This window comes from Hydra vulgaris, chromosome 11 (assembly GCF_038396675.1).
Source record: "Hydra vulgaris chromosome 11, alternate assembly HydraT2T_AEP".
NCBI classification, from domain to species: Eukaryota; Metazoa; Cnidaria; class Hydrozoa; order Anthoathecata; family Hydridae; genus Hydra; species Hydra vulgaris.
In genome coordinates, this window is record NC_088930.1 from 31,935,189 (window position 1) to 31,962,052 (window position 26,864).

The 26,864-nt window shown below is 28.9% G+C and overlaps 1 protein-coding gene and 1 non-coding gene across 2 annotated transcripts; one reads left to right on the forward strand and one right to left on the reverse strand.

The window, feature by feature from the left end:
• The first annotated feature begins 281 nt into the window (after positions 1–281).
• LOC136087582 (uncharacterized) lies at positions 282–2,213 on the forward strand. The gene is made up of 4 exons (XM_065810779.1): positions 282–1,138; positions 1,226–1,293; positions 1,906–1,939; positions 2,107–2,213. The coding sequence occupies exon 1, from the start codon at positions 477–479 to the stop codon at positions 987–989; it is 513 nt and encodes a 170-aa protein (XP_065666851.1). The 5' UTR covers positions 282–476; the 3' UTR covers positions 990–1,138; positions 1,226–1,293; positions 1,906–1,939; positions 2,107–2,213.
• A 24,061-nt stretch (positions 2,214–26,274) lies between these two features.
• Positions 26,275–26,385, reverse strand: trnal-caa (transfer RNA leucine (anticodon CAA)). The gene is made up of 2 exons: positions 26,348–26,385; positions 26,275–26,320 (listed from the first exon to the last, which is right to left on the reverse strand). It is a non-coding gene; the product is annotated as a tRNA-Leu (tRNA).
• Positions 26,386–26,864: the final 479 nt, after the last annotated feature.

Genomic DNA, 26,864 nt, shown 5'->3' on the forward strand with positions numbered 1-26,864 from the left:
AACCTAACATGACAACAGTAGCTGCAGCTGGTGTCATCATGTTTAACAACAACAAAACAGCTGTTTGGTTAGATAAAAAATCACAGGAAGACATTGAAAGGCTAGTTTTACTAGCAAGGCGAAATAGAAAAGGGTATATCAGAAAGTACAGAGAGAAAAAAGCAAATATATTGCAGTACAAAATTAATGAGATAGACAAGCGCAGCTTAGAAAAAGAAATAAAGGAACAAAAGGCAAGCGAAGAGAAAGAGTTTTTGACAACAGAAATCTGAATAGATGGAGGTTTAATTTTGTGTAAGGAGGATTTAGAAAAAATTTTAGGCACTGAAAATGAAATAGTAAAGAAGTTGCAAAGACAAATAAAATTTAGAAAAAAAGTACTACAGCAAAAATTTCCAGAAAATTGGTTGCAATTAGGAGAAAAGGGAAAAGGGAAAAATTACAAAAAGTTTAGTATTGAGGCATTAAAAACTAACATGCTATCTATTTTTACATTTTTAAAAGAAGCTCCAGAACAACGCGCAACTACAATAAAATGTTCAGTTATCAGACAGATTGAAGAAAGACAAGAAATGTTAATAACATTAAAAAAAAAAGTCAGATTAGAGGGTGACGCTAGGTTATTAATGGAAACTAGAAAAAAAATAAGAACAGGCACATCAAAGGAAGGGGTTCCAAAGTTTTTAGGAAAAAGAGTTAAACATAAAATGGTAGATGATGATGGCAAGGATTTATGGTATTCAGGGCTTGTTGTAAGTGTTCTAGATGACAATGAATTTGATGAAGACTGCGAGTTTCAGATACTATACAATGGGCATGAAGATAAATATAATATTGAGCTGGTCAAAGAGCGGAGGACGAAATGTGCTGTGGCAGAGGAAAAGGCTGATGGTTATCTGGAGGACGTTGTTCAAAAAATGGCAGAGGAAAAGGCTGATGGTTATCTGGAGGACGTTGTTAATGTTGTCTTTGACACAGTGCAAATTTAATTTATTATGTTTATGTTTGTTATTATTATTCAATTTAATGTATTTATATTTGTATTATTTTTGGTCATCTGGAGCGGTGTTGGTGACCCATAAATCTTTATTTGTATATTTGTTTTTTATTGGACATCTGCTGCCATGGTTACATACTGGTAAGTCACGCTTTCTATTTTTGTGCTGACATGTCAATATGTATATCATTGTGTTTACGTATTTTTAAGTTATGTATGTTTTTGTAGGTGTACCTGCAAGTCACTATATTTATACTTGTTTTCTGTTGAACCTCTGCAGTGGTGTTGATCTACCGGTAAGTAATTATTTGTATGTTTGTTTTTACGCAATACAAGTCGCTGTATGTTTCATTGTGTTTATATACCCATTAGTCATTATGTGTATGTTTGTGTTCTGTTGGACCTCTGGAGCGGTGTTGTCGCACCCGTAAGTCACCAAATGTTTCATTGTTTTCATGTACATGCCAGTCATTATTATGTGTATGTTTGTGTTCTGTTGGACCTCTGGAGCGGTGTTGACGCACCCGTAAGTCGCTATATGTTTCATTGTGTTCATGTACATGTCAGTTATTATTATGTGTATGTTTGTGTTCTGTTGGACCTCTAGAGCGGTGTTGACGCACCCGTAAGTCGCTATATGTTTCATTGTGTTTATGTACATATCAGTCATTATTATGTGTATGTTTGTGTTCTGTTGGACAGTGTGTTTTGTGATTGTGATGTTATTGTTGTGATGTTTTGTGTAGATAGACAACTTGGCTTACCTTCTCGCTGGTGTCTATTGTTAAAAATGATTATTAGATTGTTTTGTAACTGAAACTTGCTACTTCTAATTATTCACTAAAAGCCAAGAAATAAGTTTTAGAATAAAATATCTTTTTAATGTTATTTTAATTTTTTATCTTAAGCGTTGTCAATAGTTCACATAAACAATCTCAAAGAGTAAGTTTCTTATTTTATACTTATTATACTTACAACCTGCATATATAAGATATATATATACCTTTTTAAAATTTAATTCTTTATAAAATTTTTGTAAATTAATTAAAAATATATTTTAAACATATGATGTACCTTTGTTTCTAATAATAATTTTTTTACATTTTTAGGTAGAGTATCTGCTGTTATACCTGCCTATTGCTGTTGTAAGTACTCCAAATTTCAGAAAGTTCTTTAGCTGTATGTTATTTTCATTGAAAATTAAATTTTAACTTTATTGAAGAATCTTCTGTCTTGTAAATAAGTCATTCCGTAAAATTCCAACATGTTTCAATACCTTTACACAGTAATTTACTGGCCGGTCTGTAAAATATTTAATTTCAAAATAGTATTTGGATTCGATGTAGTATTTGGATTCCATGATTTGTTTATGCATATTTGTATGGTGTTATTAAAATATAACCCCAAATTTTGTTTTCCAAAACTAAGTAAATAAGTGAAAACCATCAGTCTGTAAAATATATAATTCTGGATAATCTCGTCAGATTAAAAAAAAAAAATGATCATTATAAAAAATTTCTAGTCAAATTTAATAACGGTTGAAAAATATTAAATATATTCAAAGTCGATATGCCAAATTGGTATGTGCAGCCTTTTTGTAGTAATTTACTGACCGTTCTGTAAATTATACAATAATTTCAAAATGATGTACTATTTGGATTCCATGATTCCTTTATGCATATTTGTATGGTGTAATTATATTATAACCCCAAATTTTATTTTCAACAACCAAGTAAATAAGTGAAAACTCAGTCCGTAAAATAGATGATTCTGGTAAATCTCGTCCGATTAACAAAAAAATTTTGGGGTATTTTATTTTTTTATATTTGTTGGATCACTATGGAAAATTTAAAGTCAGATGTAATAATGGTTCAAAAGTTATTCTTAAGTCAATATGGCACCAAAACTAATTAAATAAGTTAAAACCCACAGTCTGTAAAATAGACGATTCTGGACAATCTATTCAGAATTAAATAAAAATATTTTGGTATATTATTTTCTTTTATTTAATGAGTCAATATGGAAAATTTCAAGTCAAATGTAATAACGGTTCAATAATTATTCAAGAGTCAATATGACACCAAAACTAAGTAAAAACCCTCAGTCTGTAAAATAGATGATTCTGGGCAATCCCGACAGAATTAAAAAAATTATTTTTTGTATATTATTAACTTAAAGTTGTTGAATCAATATGGAAAATTTCAAGTCAAATGTAATAACAGTTCAAAAGTTATTCAAAAGTCAATATGATCCAAAAATACTCTCTTTTTCGGTGCCATAACACTGCAAATTTTCATACTTAAGCCCTTTCATCAAAAAATCATCAATTTTTGCACTACAAAAAAATCAATAACTTTGGATCCGCTTAACTTCAAAGGTTGAATGACCCCTCATTTTGTAAGTCAAGTCAAGCTCTATACAATGATGTAAATTGTATATGCTTATTTGAATTATATGAAAATCGTCTGGAATGGCTACTTATATATAAGTAATTTAAGTTATACATAACATTATGTATATTATGATATTAAATTCACGCACAATGCATTGCACAAATAAATGGCAACCATCGAGTAAGTTTAGTTACAATTGTTTTAATTATCAGTTTAAACCTTTTGGAAAACCCATCAAAATCCCCAGATCCTTCAACCCTGATAAAAACCGGAGAATACCCAATCAAGCAAATTTGCTTTATTTTTTAAACATATAGGGCCCATCCGGAAACCAAAACACTTACCCGTTAAAATCCCGTTCCCGTAAGCCCAGACAAAAACCATACGGTACCTGTCTGTTAATGTTGGCTGGGCTATTTCATCCAAGTAAACAAACTTTGATATATGTTGAATCTCTCTTGCATAACTCTGTCTTAAATCAAGAGTTCTTATATTGTTCTGTCTTGTGGAACGAGTGATAAACGTATTCTTGTTATTTTAATTACTTTAAGTTGCCTAGAAACAAAATTCAAAGACTAATAAAACCCCGACTCAGCCAGATTTTCACAAACTCCAGCTTGTGTCAGTGAGTTTTTTCTGTTGATCACAGTGCTCATTGCGTTTCTTATAGCAGATTTTTCAAAACATTTTCTTCATTTTTTATTATTAATTTCAGAATTTAGTATATTGGCGAGGGTTTTTGTTTGTGTTTTTCAAAAACAGTTCTACGAAAATCTAAAGGTTTGATTATTTCTTTAACTTTTTTTCTTCTATCAAATAAGCCACGTATCATTATTAATAAATCAGATGCTAAAGTAGTTTTTTTTTGTGTGTGCTGGTTTTCCATTAATAAGATATATAAATTGATGATCAATATAAATTGTATTTTTTTTAATTTAAACAAATGTTTATTACGCATTCTATCCAATAAAAACAAATAAAATAGTAACACATATATATACTGAGATGCATCACAGTAAAATTTATATTTACGCATTTTTTAGTTTATAAAAAAATTTATATACTCGCATAAAATTATTTATATTTCCGCATAACTTAATTTATATTTCCGCATAACCATGTAATTGAAAATTTTTAAATGTTTTTTCGACATATTGTTTTATACCCTCAAATGTAATACTTTTGATAAAGTAATACATTGCGACAACACATATTTTTAGATCTCTGTTATATACCTAAGTTAAGGGGTCATCCATAAATGATGTCAGTAAATATAGGGAGGGAAGGAGTGCTGGAAAGTTTGACACTAATTGACAATGGGGAGGGGGTGTTGAGGCCAAAATGATGTCAATTTAAACTATTTTTTTAGTTTTTATGAGCAGATTTTACAGTATTTACATCTACTAAATGGTATAGAAATGATGTTTTGTTTGTGGGGAAATTAATATTAAATACGAGGAATTTGATATTATATTTTATTAAATTATTTATAATATAATATTATAAATTAATATAAAAAGTTTCAAAGAGACATTAAATAAATAACAACTACTAACGTAAAATAAAAATTACTATCGTTTTATTAATGTATTACCATTTGACTGCGAATCAAATTATGTTAGAAATATTAACTCTTTGCATATAAAATTCACAATCGTTATTCGCTCCCTAGCGGATTATAAAATGTGGTTCAAAGTAAACTCATAAAAGTGAACTCATAAATTTGTCATTTTTTGAAATTAAATTGTCGTTATTTCAAATACGAAACTCTAATTGCTCTCTAATTGATTGTAAAACGTAATGCAATGCAAACACATAAAGTCAATTGAAAATTCGAAACGCTAGTTTCTCCCTAGTGGGTTGAAGAAAAGTTTTTAAAAAGCTTGCGCTAACGATGAGCAAAATCATTATTCTGATTGTGATGTTAACTTTTGAAATTTGGAATTCATTAAAAGAAGAGAAACTGGTGCATAAGGATCTTGAATCAAGAGTCATGTATTTAATCAATTTACTTAATGAAAAGGCAATGAAGTTTAAGAGCAAGCAGTTATCATTTTGGGCCAATACTCGAAAACTGTCTGCCCCCACGTATACTCCACTTGAATTTGACAAGAACTCCTCACAGTTTGTTGAGCCCACCAATGAGCGATCTGTTATTGATGATCAAACTCAAAGTTAATGCACTTTGTTAAGTGCATTAACTTTGAGTTTGTTGACCACAAAAAATCAAAAAAATGCAAGAACTGTGACTCAAGATTGACTCAGTTCTAAGATTGCAGCTTTAAATTGTGAAGTTGCTGGAATAAAGACTAGAAAGAGAAGTGGATTCATTGCTGAAGCTGAAGAGGATGGTTTGAAAAAGAAAAAGAAGAAACTAGTTCATCTAAGTAGAGAAATGGCCAAAAAAAAGTATGATCAAGCTCAACAGAAGAAAACTAGAGAACTGAAAAAAGCTAGAATCTTCTTGGAGCATCCAGAAATCAAACAAAAACTAAAAATCAGAAAGAAACCTGGTCGACCGTCATTAGAAGTAGATGAACTCTTCTTTTGAAGGCGATTATGGATATTGCTCTCCATGGTTCGTCCGCTGATGAAAGACGTCGGTCAGAGGTTCTTCGGGTAATGATAGCTTAGCTATGTTTGTTAATATTGTATTTGTTAGATTTTTACTCTTAATTAGTACTTGCACTATTGTAATATTGAAATGTTAACAACTAATTTCAAGATTTGATTTGAATATAATTTACGAAATAAATCTCGTTTTTTGTAAAAAAGTTAATTATATCCAAATATATTTCTTTATTATTTAGAGCATTAAAACTCTCGACGAGTATAGAGGGCGCTGTTGCTGATTTGCAATCAGCAACAGCGCCCTCTATACTCGTCTACTTCCGAGAAGTTACGGAACATTAGAAGGCAAAAGACACGTCAAAACAGTCCCTGTTAGATTGATCAGTCCTCAGAATGAATCTCATTTAAAACATGTTGACGGACTCTTTTGCAGTTCGACTATAACATATGTGGAAGAAGTTTGTTCTATTTTAGGGCCAGATGTAGTGTGTTTCATTAGCCAAGACAACAAGGCTAGAGTGCCAATTGGAATCACAGCAGCCAAAAAACAGGCGCCGTTGTTGATGCATTTGGAGTACCGGGTAACTCTCCCCGACCACGACTGGGTCGTGGCTGCTAAACACAAGCTTAAACCATCTGTATATGCTGGAATTACGATCAAAAAAGATTGTATCGGAAAAACAGATGCTGTTACTTATTCTGGACCTACCTACCTTGCTGTTCAATCAGGAAAACACGCATCCTTGGCCGCCTTCGCTCATGAATTAGACTTTCAGCGGCTCTTGGATATCAAAGAATTCTACTCTATAACCAGAGATCATCAAACTAATATGGTTAAACCTATCGTTGTGTTTAGCGTCAATGGAGGACCCGAAGAAAATCCCAGATACCAGAAAGTAATTGAAATGGGGATTCACCATTTCTTGAAGAATAACCTTGACGCTCTTTTCATCATGACGAACGCTCCAGGCCAGTGCATTCAACAGAGCTGAGCGACGAATGGCACCTCCAAGTAAAGAATTATCTGGGGTGATTCTTCTGCACGAACATTACAGAACTCATCTTGATTCTCAAGGTAATTACGTTGACAAAAGTTAATTTGTAAAAATAATAATATAATTTTTAACCTATAATAACCAACATACCTTTTTAAATCAGGCAGGACAATAGATGAAAATTTAGAAAAACAGAACTTTGGTTTTGCTGGACAGGGTTTGGCTAATATTTGGTCTGATCTACTACTTAACGGTTATCCAACCATTGCAGAGTATTTTGATCCAGACAACTCAGAGCTAGAGTCAAGGAGCCTTTTATTACAAGATCAACGTTGGATTGCCAATCATCTTCGTACAAGTCAATATTTTACTCAAACTGTGAAATGTGAAAATCGTTCTTGTTGTCGGACTATTAGAAGCTCTTACTTTACTCTAATTAGAGCAAGGCTTCTTCCTCCACCTGTCCCTGTCGACCAAGCGAGAGACGGGCTCAGAGCAGTAGATGTCTCAGAAGGAGCAAAAGAATTGTTTCCATCATCCGTCTTTATGCTCATCGTATCAAACATTGAAAATATTCTTCCTCGTACTGCCAAAGGATTTCCAATTTTGCCGTATGATGCGTTTTGTCCATCAATTCAGTCTAGCCTAGCTGATAGAATCTGTAAAAAGTGCAATATCTACTTTGCCTCTCAAACTATGTTGAAAAAGCACGCTTCAATTCTTCTGCTATAGCACTCCCTCTAATCAAAAGGGTCTAACCTGTTCGTATCGCTGTCAAGCGTCAGACAGATTTTTTGGCAGTCATCACCTTGCAGAAGAGTTCGGAAACTGCTGAATGGTTAGATGAAAATGAAGTTGACGCAACGAATTTGATTGTACCTCAAGAATACGATATCCTTTTAGAGTGCGGAGAGCATTCACTACCCATTGTTTCAATCGATGATCACTTCAACTGGAGTTATAATAAACCTTGCTTGAGTTACAACAGATTGATGGTTTGAAATTTGCAATGAAATTTAAAAAATACCTATAGAATTTTAATAGACACATTATAAGTTTGAAATTAGCAGGCTTAATTCTTAGTATCCCTGTTGCTGAGGAAATTGAACTTTTGATGGCATCTCAACATTTATCGTTCTTGGAAGCAAACAATTCAATCCGTTTCATTCGAGTTATTGAATATAATTTGAAATTCCGAATTCAAGAAATATAAATGGTATAAAAAGCATACAAAAGTAAAACTCTTTTATCCTAACGATCAGTTTTTAGTAGGAAGATATTTTAAATAACAAAGTTACATATCTGTGTAAGTTATCTAATGCAAATAACATTTCATTGTTTTACATTAAAGATACTGGTTTGTTTTAGTAATATTGTTTCTTTTGTTGTGTCAATTTAGAAATTGTTTAACTTTTTTATTAGTAAAAAACTTTAAAAATCCTATAAAAAAAACCTATGCTCAAAATCTAAAACAAAAGACGATCCATTGTGCTAACAAATTACTTAACTAAAGTAAGTAATTAAAGGACTTGATAGACACGACATAGATTTGAGGAATATAAATAAAGTTTTTTATTATAGACGGCTTGTTAAAAATATGTGTGAATATTACTTCAGAAATGGAAATGTTCAAATAAGCCTAGCAATTTGTCAAATTGTCAATATTTTATTGCAATACTTTTTGTTTTTATTACTTATGACCTAAATCTAATTTACCTAAAATTAATTACCGCTATATTAGTATTTAATAGTTATTTAAAATTGGACGGTTGAAAATCTGATAAAAATTTATTCCACAATCCAGTTATCTGTGTGTATCTAAGAAAAGTATGTGGTTGTTAAGCAACATAGGTATCCATAGCAATTAATTAAAAAAATAACTTTAATTAGGAAGTTTGGTCTCGTTAAACTTTTGGCGCTGAAAAAAAAACTTTTTTATCTTCGTTTTTTCTTGCCTAAAAAGTTGCGTTAACAATAAAATTTTATTAGAAATTAAACCGTAAATCCAAATTATTTGAACAATACATAAATAAATTTTTTTCCAGGTTAACGAACATATACTATTAAATAGTCAACTAACTATAGAATGTGCTTTAAAATTGTTTACCATAAACTAAATTTTTAAACGTTTTTATTTATAATAAGTAAGGCGTAGCAAAATAATAAGCGTAACAAAACTTTGAGGAGAATTATTAAATTAAATCAACCTTTATTATTAAATTATCAAGTGAAAAACGTGGAAATAAAAAGTTATTAAATTAAATTAACCTTTATTATTAAATTATCAAGTGAAAAACGTGGAAATAAAAAATTATTAAATTAAATTAACCTTTATTATTAAATTATCAAGTGAAAAACGTGGAAATAAAAAAGGACGAAAGCTTCGAAATACATAAAAAATAAATATAAATATAAAATTAATCTTTACATAAATAAGACAAAATTTAGTCAACGATTTATTAATAATTTCAGTATTATTATAGATTCAAAAGAAAATTTAACCGCTTATAGTCTTCTGTTTCGACTAATTTATTATTTTCAGCACCTATGATAATAAAAACTTTTCAAAAACAATGAATAAAAAACTCGTTAAATTTATCTATATGTTGCGAATTATTTCCAGGAAAAAAAGTTCTATAGAATTTCTATAAACTTTTGAAACATATAGTCTATAAAAATTCTATAGAATTCTATACAATTTCTATAGAATATCTATTAATTTTTATAGAAATTGCTTTAAAACTTTATTTTTTATAAAATAAAAAGTAGAAATAAAAGCTCTATTGGAATTTCTATAGAAATTAACAGAGGTTCTATAGAAATTTTATTGAATTCTATAGAATTTCTATAGACCATATGTTCCAAAAGTTTATAAAAATTCTATAAAACTTTTTTTCCTGGGTTCGATCTCAAAAATTTCAATTCTCAAAATTCATTTAAAACTTCGCTGACTTTATATCGGTAAATTTATTAAAAAAAACTTTTTATTTTTCGAATTGCAATTCAAACTTCAGAGTATACTCTGAAGTTTGAATTGCAGTTCGATAATAAGAATATTTTTTTATATATTTTTCTTATTTTAATTTGAGCCTAAAGTTAATATAAGAGTAACCTAATGTTAAAAAAATTAGAAGATAGTGGGCAGCTTTGATTTTTAGTATAATTTTAAAAAATTTGACAGCCCTTCTCCACCAGTTCACACATACACACACACAATATATATATATATATATATATATATATATATATATATATATATATATATATATATATATATATATATATATATATATATATATATATATATATATATATATATATATATATATATATATATATATATATATATATATACAACTATATATATATACAACTATATATATATACAACTATATATATATATATATATATATATATATATATATATATATATATATATATATATATATATATATATATATATAATATATATATATATATATATATATATATATATATATATATACAACCCTCAGAATTAGAAAAACTAAGAGCGGCAATAAATTGCCGACCTTAAACTGTTGTAGGTCGGAACAACATTTTTTACAAATGTTTTACCATAAAAAATAGAAACGAGGTCAGCAAAAAATTTCCTACCTCAGACACTTCAGAAAAAAAGGTCGGCATTGCCGAATGGTGATTCTAATTCCGGCAGTTCATGTAAAAGTAATAGTAACTCAGCCTAAGGTTAGCCCTCCGTTTCTGGATTCTTTCCTTTGCTTGATAGGCAGTTCATATAAAAGTAATAGTAACATAGCCTAAAGTTAGCCCTCCATTTCTAGATTCCTTTCTTTGCTTGATCTTTAAATTAAACAATATTGGTACATATAAATATATCAGATATGATTCATACCACTTATAAAGATAAAAAAAACTGTACTCAAACGCAGTAAAAGCAAATAACATAATAATAAAAGAAATAAGATAAATTTATAATATAACATAATTATAAATTTATATTAAATAAAATTACCTCACAATTCTAGCTACGGAGAATAAGATCACCTTTTTCAAAAGCAATTAATAAAGTAAATGACCATACTTCATCAGGTTCGTTATCGTACTTAACAAGGTATGTAGTTTTTCTATCCTTTAATTGATTAATTTATACCACTTGCGTACGTTCCCAAGATACTTCAAGAGAACACACTGGCCCTCAACCAGTTTGACCATTTTTTCCTAAAAACGTCATTGTCCAGTTTAAATCACTTAAAGCATTTGTGTATATTTCTGGTTTTTAATTAAAAAAATTTTGTGTTACTAAATAGCTAAAGCTCTATTATACTTAACTAATAAAGTTTTAAGCTTTTATCAAGTAATAATAAACGGAAATGACAACAAATGTGAGAAGTAGTAACTATGATATTATTTATACATAAAAGTATAAAGTCTTTATCTTTGACAACTTCTTTATTTTTTGAAAAATTTTGAATTAAATCTTTAAAAATAAGTATTGAGTGTTATAGGGGAGAACGGGGTGAGATGGGACATAGGGTAAGATGGGACTTGGCAATATCTCAGTGAAAAATATAATAAAGCAAAAGTTTTTTATATATGTTATAAGTTTGCAATAGCTTTTTCATATTATTGTGTTTTTTAAGTTTCAGAAGTTTTTTTTTTCGGATTATTTGCGAATATGTAAAAATCTAACAATTTTCCTGGATTTTGAAGACATCATTAATATTAAATATTTATGTGTTGTTTGCATATATTTTTATGTTTATGGTTTTTAATTATTCACTATTGTTTTATTTAACTACTGAAGAAATATGATTAGCATATAGCTACGAGAACTATTTAAAATAAAGGTTTTCTCACACCTACAAGTGATGAGGTGACTTGGGACAGGAGAATTGGGGTGAAATGGGACACTGTTCAATTTTATCATTTTTTAAATTTACTTTACTTTAACTTTAATAATAAATATTTTGTAAAAAACCAAGTGAACAGAAAATTATGTTTATGTTTATGATAAGATTTCAATGTTTACTTTATAGTAAAGTGTTTTTTATCATAGAAAATAATAATTATTATATTGGATTTCTTTGTTACTTTGTCCTGAAGACATCTTTCACAGTAAGTATTGTTTTAATGCCAATCATTTTTGTATTTTAAGTTCAGTTTAAATAAAGTTCTTCACTATTAGCATTATTAAATTTAATCACATTATAAGTTTTATAAGGTTGTGATACTATTTTATTTTCATTAAAATAAATTTAAAATTTATAGCCTAATCTGGATTTTGGTTAATGCAATTAAAAAGAGCATAAATTTTTTTAATAATGGAGTGAGTAATATGAGTAATAATTTTTCAGATGCCAAGAAAGTGCAAACGAGTGACAAGTCGGTTAAAGCCTGATGCTCGTACAATAAAAGCTGCTGTGATGGCTGTCGAATCTGGCAGTTTATCACTACGAGCAGCTGCACAAGAGTATACAATTTCAAAATCAAGTTTACAGCGGAAAATAAAGGTTAATAAAGAAACTTCTTACAGTAACTTATGCTTTGATGAACAACATAAATATTTTTTTAATAAGGCACAAGAAGATGAACTTTCAATATATCTTCGTCAAGCATCTAATATGCATTATGGACTTGATGTTAGAGAAACAAAGCAACTTGCATATCAACATGCAATTAAAAATGACATTAAAATACCAGAAAACTGGAAAAAGAGTGAAACAGCTGGAACTGAATGGTTTTATTTATTCTTAAATTGTACAAAATTATCCATTCGTACGCCAGAAGCTACCAGCCTCAGTTGAACAACTAGTTTTAATCGCACAAATGTAGATACTTTCTTCAAAAACCTTAACAGTGTGCAGAAGCGCTATAACTTTTCTGCTGATTGCATATACAATATTGATGAAACAGGTCTGACAACTGTTCATAAGCCAATGAAAGTGATTCCTGGTAAAGGAGTACAAAAGGTACAAAAAGGAGTACAGGTACAAAAGGTGATGCTAACCCTAGTGGATGGATAAATACGGAAATTTTTTTGAAATAGTTTGATCATTTTGTGGAGTATGGACATCCTAGCAAGGATCATCCATTACTTTTAATAATGGACAACCACAAAACTCATATATCGATTGAACTGATAAATAAAGCTAAGGAAAGCAATGTTGTGCTCTTGACATTGCCACCCTATTGCAGCCACAAACTCGAACCACTTGACAGATCAGTATTTGGGCCATTAAAGAAAATTTTACAATTTAGCATGTGATTCATGGTTAAAGACACATCCATATAGTCCTATGACGATATATGACATTTCTGAAAATTTAGGAATAGCTTATACGAGAGTCTTTACTTCCCAAAACATTCAAAATGGATTTAAAGCAGCTGGTATTTTCCCATACGATCCATATGTTTTCAGTGATGTCGACTTTTTATGTTCTTATGTATCTGATCGACCAATTCCAGAAAATGACAATTCCGACAAACAAACAATCCCCACATCACTGTGTATTGTATCTGAAGTTATTAATGAAAAGAAACAGCAAATCAGCATTTTTTTTTTGTAGAGATTTTAGGTGCTCCCAGAAGTCCTTACGGTCTTATCACAGAGCACCGCGGGAGAGCATTTAACAGGAAGTTCACGCCTCCTTCCGTACCATTGTCGCTTGTTGGGCTAGAGCTGGTGTCGAACCGAGGACCTCTGGGTTCTGAGCCAGAACTCTAACCACTGCGCCACGGCTGCTCTTTTGCCTACCATTGGACAGCAGGAGATATAAGGCCATTTCCAAAAGCGGGTGAAAGGGTAGCAAAGAGAAAAAGTGCAAAAAGAAATTGTTCTAGGTCTCTGGTATTGACTGACACGCCAACAAGAAATGAACTAGTTGAAAGTTTATCAGAATGTAAAAGAAAAAAAGAAGATAAAAATAAGAAAAAGAAAAAAGTTACCCTTTCAGACATCAACGTAATTTTGACTCAATTTATACATCAAGCAACCTGTTGAACAAAGTTACAAATGCATTAAGAATGGTATTTTATTTTTGTTAAACATAAATAAATTTTATGTATTGTTATGTTTTATAAGGAGTAGAATAAACAATTAAATAATGCTTAAAATTATTTTTCTATTTTTGTCCCATTTCACCCCAACCATTGTCCTATTTCACCCCAACATAGGATGACATGGGACAAACAGTGTCACTTTAAAAAACCAAGCCCTTGAACTTAAATTGATGGTTAAATAATGGGTTTTGCAATAAATTAACATGACAATTTATTGGACTATAGTTTTAAACCGATTTGCATCGTTTTTGTGGAAAATTTAAGGCGCAGCACGCAAGCAAATTTTTTTGTCCCATCTCACCCCGTTCTCCCCTACTTTTGATATGCCCGACAAATCAGCAAATCATGATGAATCTAGAGTAAAAGTGTGTGCACCATGTGGAAAAAAAATAATTTCAAAAAATAAATCTCAGCAGTTTGCAATCACAGAAAAGATAGCTGAACAAATTAAAATGTATATAAATTCAGATTTTAACCTAGTAAACAGCAAATATCCTCTTAGTATATGTGGTACCTGCAGAATAACACTAAATGAGCAAGACAAAGATATTAAAAATAGAAAACTGCCTAAAATGCCAAACTATGAAGACAAATTATTGATAAAAAAAACTAGAACTAGAGGAGATAGACAGTGCAATTGCTATACATGCATCACAGCAATGTATATTGGTAATCAACCCGTCGTTAAAGGAAGAGGCTTTAAAAGAAGATTGACTTCTAACATTACTGAAGACAGTGGCTTACTGGCAGCTGCCGGAATTAGGAAGATTTCTTTAAAATCTTTTTCAGGTTAATATTATAAGTTTTTACATTTATATATACATACAATAATAAACAAAAAGAGTGATACTTTTATTTAAATTTTATAGGTAATAAAGGTTCAAATTCAATAATAATTTGTTTGTATTGCAAATCAGAAATTGGAAAGGGACTGTCCCAATATTGCAAGCAAACTAAATCAGCAGAAAACATTGAATTTTTTTTAAACAAATCTTACTAGAAAAAGAAAAAGATCAGTTATTAAATTCATTACTTAAAACTAAGGCAGATAATCAAATAGATTCAAGTAAAAAAATATCCGCTTAGAGCTTCATTCAAAATGACGATATAAATCACAAATCGTTTTAAAAACTGATATAGCCAAAAAAGTCAACTTTTCAAACAAATACTTGAGTAACTTTCAGGTAAATACTGGAGTATCTTCAAATTTGATGGAGAAATTTACTAGTTTTATTAGATCCAATATAAGTAAAAAGACCTGATGCCTGTTCCTGCTTATCACAGAGAACAGGCATCAGAAAAATCTAAATCTTTGAAAAATTTATATCAGATTACACAAGATATGTTTGATGTAGAGGGTAAATCTAAAGAAAAAGCAAAGAGAAAAATTGTTGGGCAGATTCACAAGATATTGTGGATGCCGTGATGATAGTTAGAGAGATTAATGAAAAAGTATACATTAAGGTATCACCAGGATTTTCTAAAAATTAGTGCAATAATTTTACCAGAAAGTTATCACCTAGAGCTAAATCGTGAATTAACCGAGGATGAAACTGAAGAGTTAAAAAACTTGGAGGAACTAAGCTTTCCTATAAAAAAAAGAGATCCTTGTATTCTGAAGGTGGTGAGCTAGCAAAAAAGGAAAGTTAAAAGGTGTGCACAGATTAATAATGCTTTGTATAGTACCTCAAATCAAAGAATCTTATGAAAATATGAAACTGTTCAATCTAATTAAGTTAGATAGGATTCCTTTTGTTTTTGCAGCTAATTTTAAATTAATTTTTTCTTGGTAATGGTCTGCAGAAAGCCACTTCAAAAAATCCTTGTCCATATTGCTATGTTAAATAACGGTCACTCCGAGGATTAATTACCCAGGAAGAAAAAAATATATGCGATCAAAACTGCAATTTAGATATTTCTTTGAAATCTTTGAACAATAGATGTGCAGGTTTGCGAATATATCGTGATCTGAGAAAATGCTACGACAAGTAAAATTTTACAACATTATGTTTTAAATAATTTTCTTTAATCAATGTATTTTCACCTGTTTAATAATAAACATTGAATATATGTTTAATATGTATTTTATTAGGTTTCAGCTATTAGGAGGAATAAAAAAAAAAGATACCCCAAACACTATGAGCACAGTGAACCTTCTACTTTTTAACAATCCAGATTCTATGTTAGTTATAGCTAAATGCCCTCTCTTCCTGAATTACATTTACTACAAGGGTTCGTCAATCATGTTTTTTGGAACGATTTTGTCGCTTTTAGGCAGAGAAAAACCCATGCTATGGCCCTTAAAGTTAAAATTGATTTCAAAAAATTACCAGGTGAGAATTTGATAAAAAAATTTAGAGATTAAAATGAGTTAATTTGTATATTTTGTTTAGGGTGAGGTCTTTGAAGGCAATGCATGTCTCAAGCTTCTTCAACATGCAGATAAGCTTCTTGAAGCTGATGTCCTTGGTAAAGTTTGCCCATTACTGTTGTTACCTTTAGCTTAATTGCTAAAAGCAATGAACAATGTTGTCAAATGTTATTTTGAAACAATTTTTCTCATTACCTGCAAGGTTTTGCACAATTTATCTCATTACCTGCAAGTTTTGAAAACAATGTTTCAGGCAACAGATTTGAAACTCTCAAAATGCATGTAAATCTTAAGCACATTGAACAATGTCTTTGTGAACTGAAATCAGATTATGGATTAGGACTTGTATCTGAACAAGCCGGAGAGTCTATCCATAGAGAACTTTTAAAGTATTGGACACAATATCAAATTAATATAATCACTGATGTGTCATATGGGGAGCGATTGATGAAAGCTGTTGTGGAATTTAGTTCGAGATGTTTATAACACTTTTATTTTCTATTTATTTTATTTTTATTTGTTTGAACCCCGTTTTTCTAGTTATAAAAATATCGTCAAAAACAATTTTTTTACTTCTTTTGATTCTAATTCACTTAGCAATTGCTCCGATTGGATTTATAGTATGCAAAAGTGTGGTTTTATTGCATATTGTAGATTTATGATAATTTTCAAAAGTTTTGCAGAAAGCTGAGTAATTAATAAATAATAGCAACTTTAGAACTTACAATTTTCTCTATTACCATATGCCAGATGAAAAAATATATTTTGAACTAATGACTAAATTAAAAGTTAGTTATAAATCATGGACGAGCAGCTAAGATTTTAATTTCAACAGACATTTGATCTACAAAAAAAGTATAAAAAGGATCTGCAAACAGTTTTCGTTGACATTTTTATCGTTCGTGAGTTTGTTGAGGGCCAGTGTGAGAATCATCTACTCTAACACGATGTTGTATAGAAAAATCTACGAAATCAGATGGATTATTAACAAACTTTGATAAGGAATGTTTTTTTGTTGCTCTATTAATTTGTTTAGTCTTGCATCCTGAATTTTTTCCATTCTTTTTTTTTGCTTTTAACAGCTACATCACTGACGCTCCAAAATAATAAGAATTGTATGGAAAATAATTTCAAGTGATTGCACAGTTATAGAATCAAACTCATCATTTTGAGTGCATTCAAGTTTGGTATAAACCTCATCTTGATGAAGAAGATTGGTATCCTCAAAAATTTTTCCATTCGCAAACAATAAAGAAGAGACGCATCCATACGAAGAGACGGAAGTCTAATTTTAAAGCAAAATAGGTAGGGGTTTAAAAATAAAATACTATCAAGTGATTCGATAGTTCGCCATATTGGACCAGTAAGTAGTTTGTCAATAATACCTAATGCACAAACTTCAGCTATGAATACAAGATATGAGGTATCTTTTTTATTCGCTTTTAATAAATTATTAGGATTAGGCCAAGCATTAAGAAATTTTGTTATAGCATCCTTATGATAGTATAGGGCAGCTGCATTGTAATATAAAATATTAAAACGATTTCCAATAAATGGAACAAAAAAAGATTTATCGTTACGGGAGGAAAAAAAGAATTAAACCATGATGAAACACCAGCTTCCTTACTACCCCTTGAATGAAATGCCTTACATGTGGTACGAACTAACCTTACAGCACCACATTCTTTACCACTAAAAGCAAAAACAGTTTCAAAATCATTTTGAAGCAGAATTTTTTCAAAAGAATTCAAAACCTTATCATTTTCAGATGCAAAATTAGCAAGCAAATAGAGTTTTTAGAAAAAATAACTGATGTCCTTCATATTATCTTTGACATTTGGAGAAAGCAAATCCCAGTTATTAATTGCAATCGGCAAAATTTTTTCTCTTAATGTTTTTAACTGTGAGTTAAAAAAAGAATTAACAGAAGAAAGATCAGGCATTGTTGATTTAATCGATGCTTTTAACTTAACTTAAAAATTAATTTCTTTTTCAGTAGATAAGTTGCTAACAATATCACAAATGTCATCTACTATGTTAGTAAAGTTTTGCAAGACAGTTGCTGCATCTTTGCCAACCACTTCTGACAAACCAAATGATAAAGTTTTCCAACTAGTTTTAGTAATTTGAAAGTTCTCCCACTAGTTGTAGTAATTTGAAAGTTTTGATAATACTTATGGTATTTATGAGTACCATTACCATGCAAACAATTTCCTATATCAGAGCTTTTATTTGTCAAATTATTTTCTAGCATTGCTTCTGCAACTTAAAATTGACCTAAAATCAAAGCTTTCTGCATTAACCTACATTTTACAGCAGCTGATGGTAATCTAGATATGTTCATTTTGGCGAGTTTGTTTAATACTACTTTTATGACTCCGTTGACACTATTCATACTCACGTTCATTGATAAAAGTTTCATGATAGTTTCTCGAATATCATCACTGTATCTGCCTTCTTCAAATCTTATTACTTCTTCATCATCCAACAAAGAAACCAATTTTTGAAGTTCTTGATTCTCTTCTTTTAAAATGTTTGTCTTAATATAAAACGAAACAACTTCCTTCTCTAAACTTATAGCATTTTTGATATTGTAGTCATTAATATGGTTGGTTTTATTTTGCAAAATAATTTTTAAACTACTCATTTTTTTTGCAGCTTTATTTTCTTGTTTTTCAATTCAGAAATGTTTATATCAGAATTTTCAAGAATGGAAGTAATATCTGTTATTTTATTTGTTAATTATTATATAATTATATTTTATATTTTGTTTCATTTTTTAACGAATTTATTTCATTCTTTTTTATTTCAAGCTGAGTATCACGATATTTTATTTTTTTAATTTAAATTTCTCATATTAAATAATTTTTTCTTGACTTCAATAGCTCTAATTTGTTTTCAATAATAATAAGCTTTTTTTTTTTTTTCACAATAACGCCTTTTAATAAAGTTCAATTCAGCTTCAATTAGAGAGTTTTTTTGAAAAAAGTAATTTTAGATCGTTTGACATATCTTCAATATCTTTTAGTTGTGTAAAATAATCCATTTTAAAATCCATCATAGTTCCATTTTCCTTTTTAAAATTTTCTTTTCTTTATCAGCATTTTGTTTTTGCTTATTATATTTTTTTCTTTACGAATTTCAGATGCATTCGCTGTATTATAAGAAATATTTGCCACAGGTGAAAAAAAGCCTGACCTAATAACAATGCTAATTTGTTATGTTTTGGTTGTTTCTTTAATTTTCTGATGGTGTTAACTAATCTATTTATCTTTTTGGCTAAAGCTTTCTTGCAGCAGAACAGTTTAACATTAAAATCCATGCAATATCTACAATATATTGCATCATAAGATGTATCTTTTAATGTCAAATACCAATCATAAATACTTTCATTGATCATTTTATCTAAATAAATATAGATTTTCAGTCCATCATTTCAAATAAATGTATAAATATATTATTTCAAAGACTTTTACTTATGTGTATATATATATATATATATATATATATATATATATATATATATATATATATATATATATATATATATATATATATTAGTAGTAGTAAATCACTTAACACAAATTTTTTCCATTTTACACTGAGTTTCATCAACAAAGATTCATCAGAAATGCATTTCTGATGAATCTTTGTTGATGAAACACAGTGTTAAATGGATAATATTTTTGTTAAGTGATTTACTACTACTAATATAATTGCTCTGTTCTTTTAAGAACATTGAGTACTCTATTATGTAGAATACTTTTTAAAGTTGTTTAAATATATATATATATATATATATATATATATATATATATATATATATATATATATATATATATATATATATATGTATGTATATATTACATAGATAGATGTAAGAGTGGGCTACAACTTTATGTTTAACTCTAACCACTGGGCGTATCGGATGGACAGAGAGGGCACCAAACCACCACTTTGCCGTATGAAACTGAACACTTTTTTCAGAAAAAAAGTTTTTTTTAAAGACATAAGAAATATAAATATACAAAAAAGTTGTTTTAAATTTATAGTAAACCACCAAAATATGTAAGAGGTGTATATTGGCAATAGAGGTGGGTGTAGTGGTGATGGTTTGATACACCCTAGTATCAAAAACAACTTGGTTTTATAAATATTTATATCTTTACTAAAATGAGTAAAATTAGTATACAATATAAAATACCAGACAAATTCATATCAGACAACCACCAAATATGGGAGATGAATGTAAATCTCATTGTCGATATGTTGATGATGTTTTAGTACCATAATATCAAAAAATGTTTCAATTCTTGAAATATCTGATTGAATATTTAAAGTACAACAACAAAGAAGTAAAAAACATATTCCACTAAATTAAAAGATACATTAGTACTCTCTTATGATCATCCATGGTTATAAGAGAGTGGCACTAAAATAAAAAATAAAATGTTGTATTTTTTTTGCAATTACAATCATGTTGAAAGCAGATTACACCTTACCAACTCGCTTAGATGATGATGGCACTAAAAAATAAAAATATAAAACACTTTAGCACAGCCATATATGATAAAATAATCTTATATGAAAAACCTTATATGAAAAAATGAAATAACATAGCAAAACCTTAAAATAATTTGGAAATAAAAATCATATAGAAAGAAAATATATATAAAAACCTTACCCGTTATAACCGATGAAGATGATATTAAAAAATAAAAGATGCAATACACAACATAACCGTGCAACTATTTCTTAATCGAAACCATACTTAAAATTATTTGTAATTAACAATATATATATATATATATATATATATATATATATATATATATATATATATATATATATATATATATATATATATATATATATATATATATATATAAATATAGAATTATAATAGATATTATAATAGTATCTATATAATAACTACTGAGCTATTGAATACAGAAAGTAACTAACTGATGTTGTCGGCTGACGCCTTTTCACAGCATCTAAAACAGCGAAATAAATATTTAAGTTATACATAAAGGTTTAGATAGTGGCCGACACACTTTTTAACACGTGCAAAAATTTTTGGACAAGTTAAAGAGAAACGGCAAATTTACCCTATTGCACTCAAAAATATCTAAAGACGGGGGAAATTTAAAAAAATCTCCTCTTAGAAAACAAAACACCCACTATATTAGACTACCAAATGAATAAAAAACTGATTGACATAATAAATAAATAGTTGCAGAATCTATTTTTATGTCGGGACGAAAGAATTGCTAAATTTACTTGTATATAAACAAAACTGAAACATTTAAAATTAAATAACTTCATCAATTCTAAAGCAAAACGACGTCCCCAAAAAAATTATTGTAGTGCAGCCTTTTCTAAAAAAAATAGCATCTATATATACTTATATCCTATTTATTTTCGTGGGTGGGTTTTTATTCTTCGACACCTACATAAAATCATTTGTTGCGTTTTTTGGACGAAGTTTTTCAAAAACGTATGATATATTTTTTTCCGCGATAAAAATATCACGTGAAAAACTTTATTTTAATACAGTACTTTAATATAAAGTGCGACGTCGTATTGGTACTCATACCAAATTTAATGTTATAGCACTCGCAAAAAATCTACAAATATCAAAATAGGTTGTTGCTATGCAAATTAGGAATCTAAAGAACTAGGTATCCAAAGCTAAAAAATCCCCTCATAAGAAAAGCAAACCTCATATTATTGCGCTAACTAACTATAGTGTATATAGCACACATAAAAATCTCAAACTATCAAAAATAGGTTGTTGTTAAGTAAATATAGCTATCCATAGCAACTAAATATAAAAATATCATTTTCATAAGAAGCGCAGACCTCATATTAGTACTTATGCCAAATTTAGTTAATAAAAACCTAATTTTTAGTTAGTTCCACATAGCGGCCTCTAAAATAATTTGCGTCGAAAAATCCGCCAACAATGGCATCTGCCTCCCTATTGGCGTCGGTCTCAATAAAATTGTGACTTCAAAGTAAAAACTCTTGCTGCAACCTCCAACATTAAAACGGAAACTCCTGGATTACATGAAAAAATTAAAAACTTATTGTTATTAGAAATTTTTATATAGTATAAAATATAACTATCATGTTCTTTAGTAAATTAATTCTGATTTAAAAAGTTTTGATATACTTTTATTTTGAGCAGGTAGAAATCTTCGTTGTTGCTATTTTTGCGATCATTAAGTGTTGAGACTGAAACTCCATGTTTGACTGAGATTTTTTCAGTAACGTATTGTTATTTTATCATATCAGTATATGCGGCAAGTATATCATCTCCCTTGTTCGCTTCTGTTTTTTTGGTTGGAATTCGGAGTAAGTTGAGTTGATTTGAGTGAGTGATTATTATACAGAGTAACGCATTGTTATTTTATCATATCAGTTAATGCGGCTAGTGTATCATCTCACTTGAATGCTTCTGTTTTTTTGGTTGGAAATTCGAAGTCAGTTGAATTAAATTGAGTGAGTGATTATTATACTGAGAATTAACATTACAGTTGATTTGTATTAAGTAGTGATGATTTGAATGACAAAAAACATTAAAATTAAACCATAATTAACATTATATTATTTAGATAGGCGATTTTTTATTTAACATTTCGTTCTAGCAGCATAAAATTTGTACAATCAGAATAGAAATATTAAATACTTGCTCAAGAATGAATTAATGAAACATTTCGATTAAAGGTACATTGAATTTATTTATTGATATACGAAACTATTTAGACTAAAAAAAAAACTTCTGATATAAATATTCCGTTTTTTTCTATATGTCGTAAAAAAATTAAATAAAAACAACATTTTAAAAATTTTATAATAACATATATATCTATAAGCCATAAAATATCATTTTTCTTTGGGTTAATATACAGTTTTTAAATTATAACATTGTTTAAATAATTATTATTTTTGTTTAATGTTTTACGTAAACGTATAAACGTTAAGTAATTTATTTATACTTTATTTACATAAAACTTAAATTTCATTATTCACATGGAAAACAGAATAACCACTATGAAATTGTAAAAGTATGATGTCTGAGTGATTTCTAACACTTCATTTTCATAGAATTCTTGAATGAAGAAGCTATCGTAAATGTCTTGCTTAAATATAGATTCATCGTAAGTGTAGGAGACATCTAAATAGTTAAACAGTAACGAACTCGCTTTAATCAAACGCATGATTTAATGAAGTGAGTCCATAACTGTTCAAATATTCATCTTTAATTTTCAGGGAGTACATAGATTCGGATATACTTAATTTTTCATAGAGTTTTCTTCTTTATTTTCATTTTTATCAAACTTGCAATTTTTTTGAGTGCATTCAGATGTTTGCAAGCTGATGAATCAATTACTTTCGCTCGAATCATCTCATCTCTCATTATCAACCTTCAATACATTTAATAAAGAATCATTTTCTTTTTTGAAAAATTTATTTTTATTTTCGATAAATTCTTCTAGTTTTCTATTCTGTCAAAGTTGCATTCTACTACTAAATACAAAATTAAATATGTAAACCAATAAAACTATTTATAAAATAAATAACGTCAAATTGACTTTAAATGAGGTTCGTTTTTTGAAAAATTTCAAATCAATATAAATATTAAATCGGGTTGTTTAATTAAATTTTACTTACGTATTCATGTTAAAAGAGTCATGAGAGGGCTGGTGCACAATTCCCACATATCTTTTATTTGGTTTTAATAAGTTACAGAAAATTGTAGAAAGTAATGATCTTTCTTATTAAAGATCTATGTTTACCATTTTCTCTTGAGTTTCTTGAGTGTTATACGTACACATAGCAAAACAAAGTGGATATAATAAAAGTTGGCTTAATTAAATACTTGGCTTTCTTAATACTGAAGCTTCATTGTTTATTTGTTGCTTTGTTAACTTTGAAACTTAAAGTTAAAAGTTAGTTGTTTTTTAAGTTGTTGTTTTTTTTTTTCTTAAACGGTTTTGAAAGGTCGTTGTTTTTGTAAATTATCTTTTTATCTTATTATTTTGAAGCTTTTAAAAAGCCTGAAAGTTGACTTGAAAGTGGTGGATATTTTTTAAAGTTTTTTTTGGTTTTGGGTTTTGAAAGTTGTTTCGAAACATATGAAGCTTTATATATATAAAATTTTGAAAGTTGTTAAATCTGTTGTTGCTTTATAAAGGTGGTGTTTTCTTTTTTGAAAGTTGATTTAGGAATTTTTCTTAAATCAACTTTCAAGCTTCAAAAATCTGTAGTTCAAGGTCCATAGTTAAGATAAAAAAAAAAAAATAATAATTAATTAAAAGTTAAAATTAATCTGTTCACAGCTGCATTGCTGCTTGCACAGGAAACTAACTGGTTTATAAGGCTAAGTCTATAGTTACGCAATAAAGTGTCTATATTACACAAGCCTTGTACCATAAACATATTTGCAGCGCTTGAATCCTTTTCATATCTAAAAAATATTTTAGCACATTTCTTGTTACAAGAGTCTAGCTTTAACATAGTATTTGCAATAAAAATAGCCTATAGAGCCACATCATAAAAACAAAGGCAGTAGGTCTTAAGTAGCTGCACTTTTACTCTTAATGAGCATTTCTTGAATTGTGTGAATAATATGTTTGTACGCGTAGAAAGACATTTAATCTCTCGATTTATATCAGCATTGTCAAACAAACTATTTTCTATTATGTGACTCACATGCTTAAAATTGTCAATGAAAACTAATTCACATCCAGCTTAGGTAAGCATATGCCAAAAGATTGAAAAAAGTTCCAGCTATGTTCCATCCAATACGCATATTTGTAATATTGAAAATCAGTGTTCTTATATAAAATATGAACCAGAACAGCGAAAGAATTCCACCTTGCCGTACATCATTGCTTATGTTTAAGCTATTAGGGTTTACTTTCTGCCATTTGAAAAACAATGTTTGGTTCTTGTACCAAGACGCAAGTAGACAGACAACATTTTTGGAAATACCATGATCAGTTAATTAAGAAAAGAGTTTCCATTAATTAACGCTATCAAAAGCTTTGTTGAAATCTATAAAACATGTGAATACATGGCTTCCCCTAGAAATATAGCATTTAACTGTCTTTTTTAGACATTGTGGAATGATTTTTCTTGAAACCAAACTGAGATTTATCAGCATTTTCAAGAGATTCGATTCTTTCAAGATACCTTCAAGGTATTTTATTATAAAGAATCGAACTTAGAACAAACGGGAGATATTAAGTTAAGTCTCCAATTTTAGATTTTACCAGAGGTGTTTTTGTGGCTTCACAAGATGTTGATGGCAAATGTCTATACAACAAGCATAAATTGAAAAAAATACTTAGATATAGAGACGGTCTATGTCCTCCATATGTAAATGATTCCATAAACATGTCATCTGGTCGAGCAGATTTTCCCTTTTTTTGCTTATGCATTAATAACATCTATCTAACAAATATCAAAGGGTTCTAGGTTCACTATCCAATCCAACCAGCATCCTTAGTGGAGTTCCACAGGGTAGCATTTTTCGTCCAACTTTATTGTTGTTATATAATAATGATCTATCCTTTATATTTAAAAATCTTAATTGCTCTCATATCACTGTTCTAATAAACTTTTATCTAATCTAATAATTTGAATTTCAAGCAATTGTAAAAATGAAATATAAAATTAATTTTTTTTGCAAACACCGCGCTTAAGCGAAATAATATAAAATAAACACCGCGTTTAAACGAATATAAAAATCGTTATGTAATTCTTGGCTAGAATTATTTAAGACTCTCGTTACAAAAAGTTAAGTAGCCTAAGCATTTCAATTTTTAGGTAAATTTTTTATTCACTGCTATTATAAATAAAAAAATCTAAAATATCTGTCAGATGTGGGATTTGAACCCACGCCCACATTCGTGGACCAGAATACTCCTTGTCAAAGTAAGGTTCTAACCTTGAGTCTGGCGCCTTAGACCGCTCGGCCAACCTGACACACTATGAAATGGAAAACATAAATAATAATCTAAGTACAAATATTGTTAATTATAAGCTGGCTGTTGAATCGTATGTTTACAAAAAAAAGCAAAAACGCAATAACACTAATATTTAAAGAAAAACGCAATAACACTAATCGTAAAAAATGTTCTTATTATTGATGTCGTTCAATGAAAATCCGCTTTTAAAGAATATTTTTAAATCTTTAGATTTTCTTTTTAATGTATTTAAATCTGAACAGTTTAAATGAAAATTATAACAAATTCATTAAAAATTACATTTTTGTTTGTGACGGAATTTGTCGCAACAAAATCATGTTAAAAGTTTTTAAATGAAACATCGCTTGTTGCATTAGTTTTTTTACAATAAACATTTTACACCAAACATTTTGTTTGATTGAGATTCTTGTCTTAATAAAACAAAATGTTCGTGGTAATTAGGGCCATCCCGAAGAGGTCTTGCATGGGGATGGGGTA

Bases quoted from the DNA above. Each gene is read 5' to 3' on its own strand.
- LOC136087582 (XM_065810779.1), top strand. From the start codon at position 477: ATGCTATCTATTTTTACATTTTTAAAAGAAGCTCCAGAACAACGCGCA.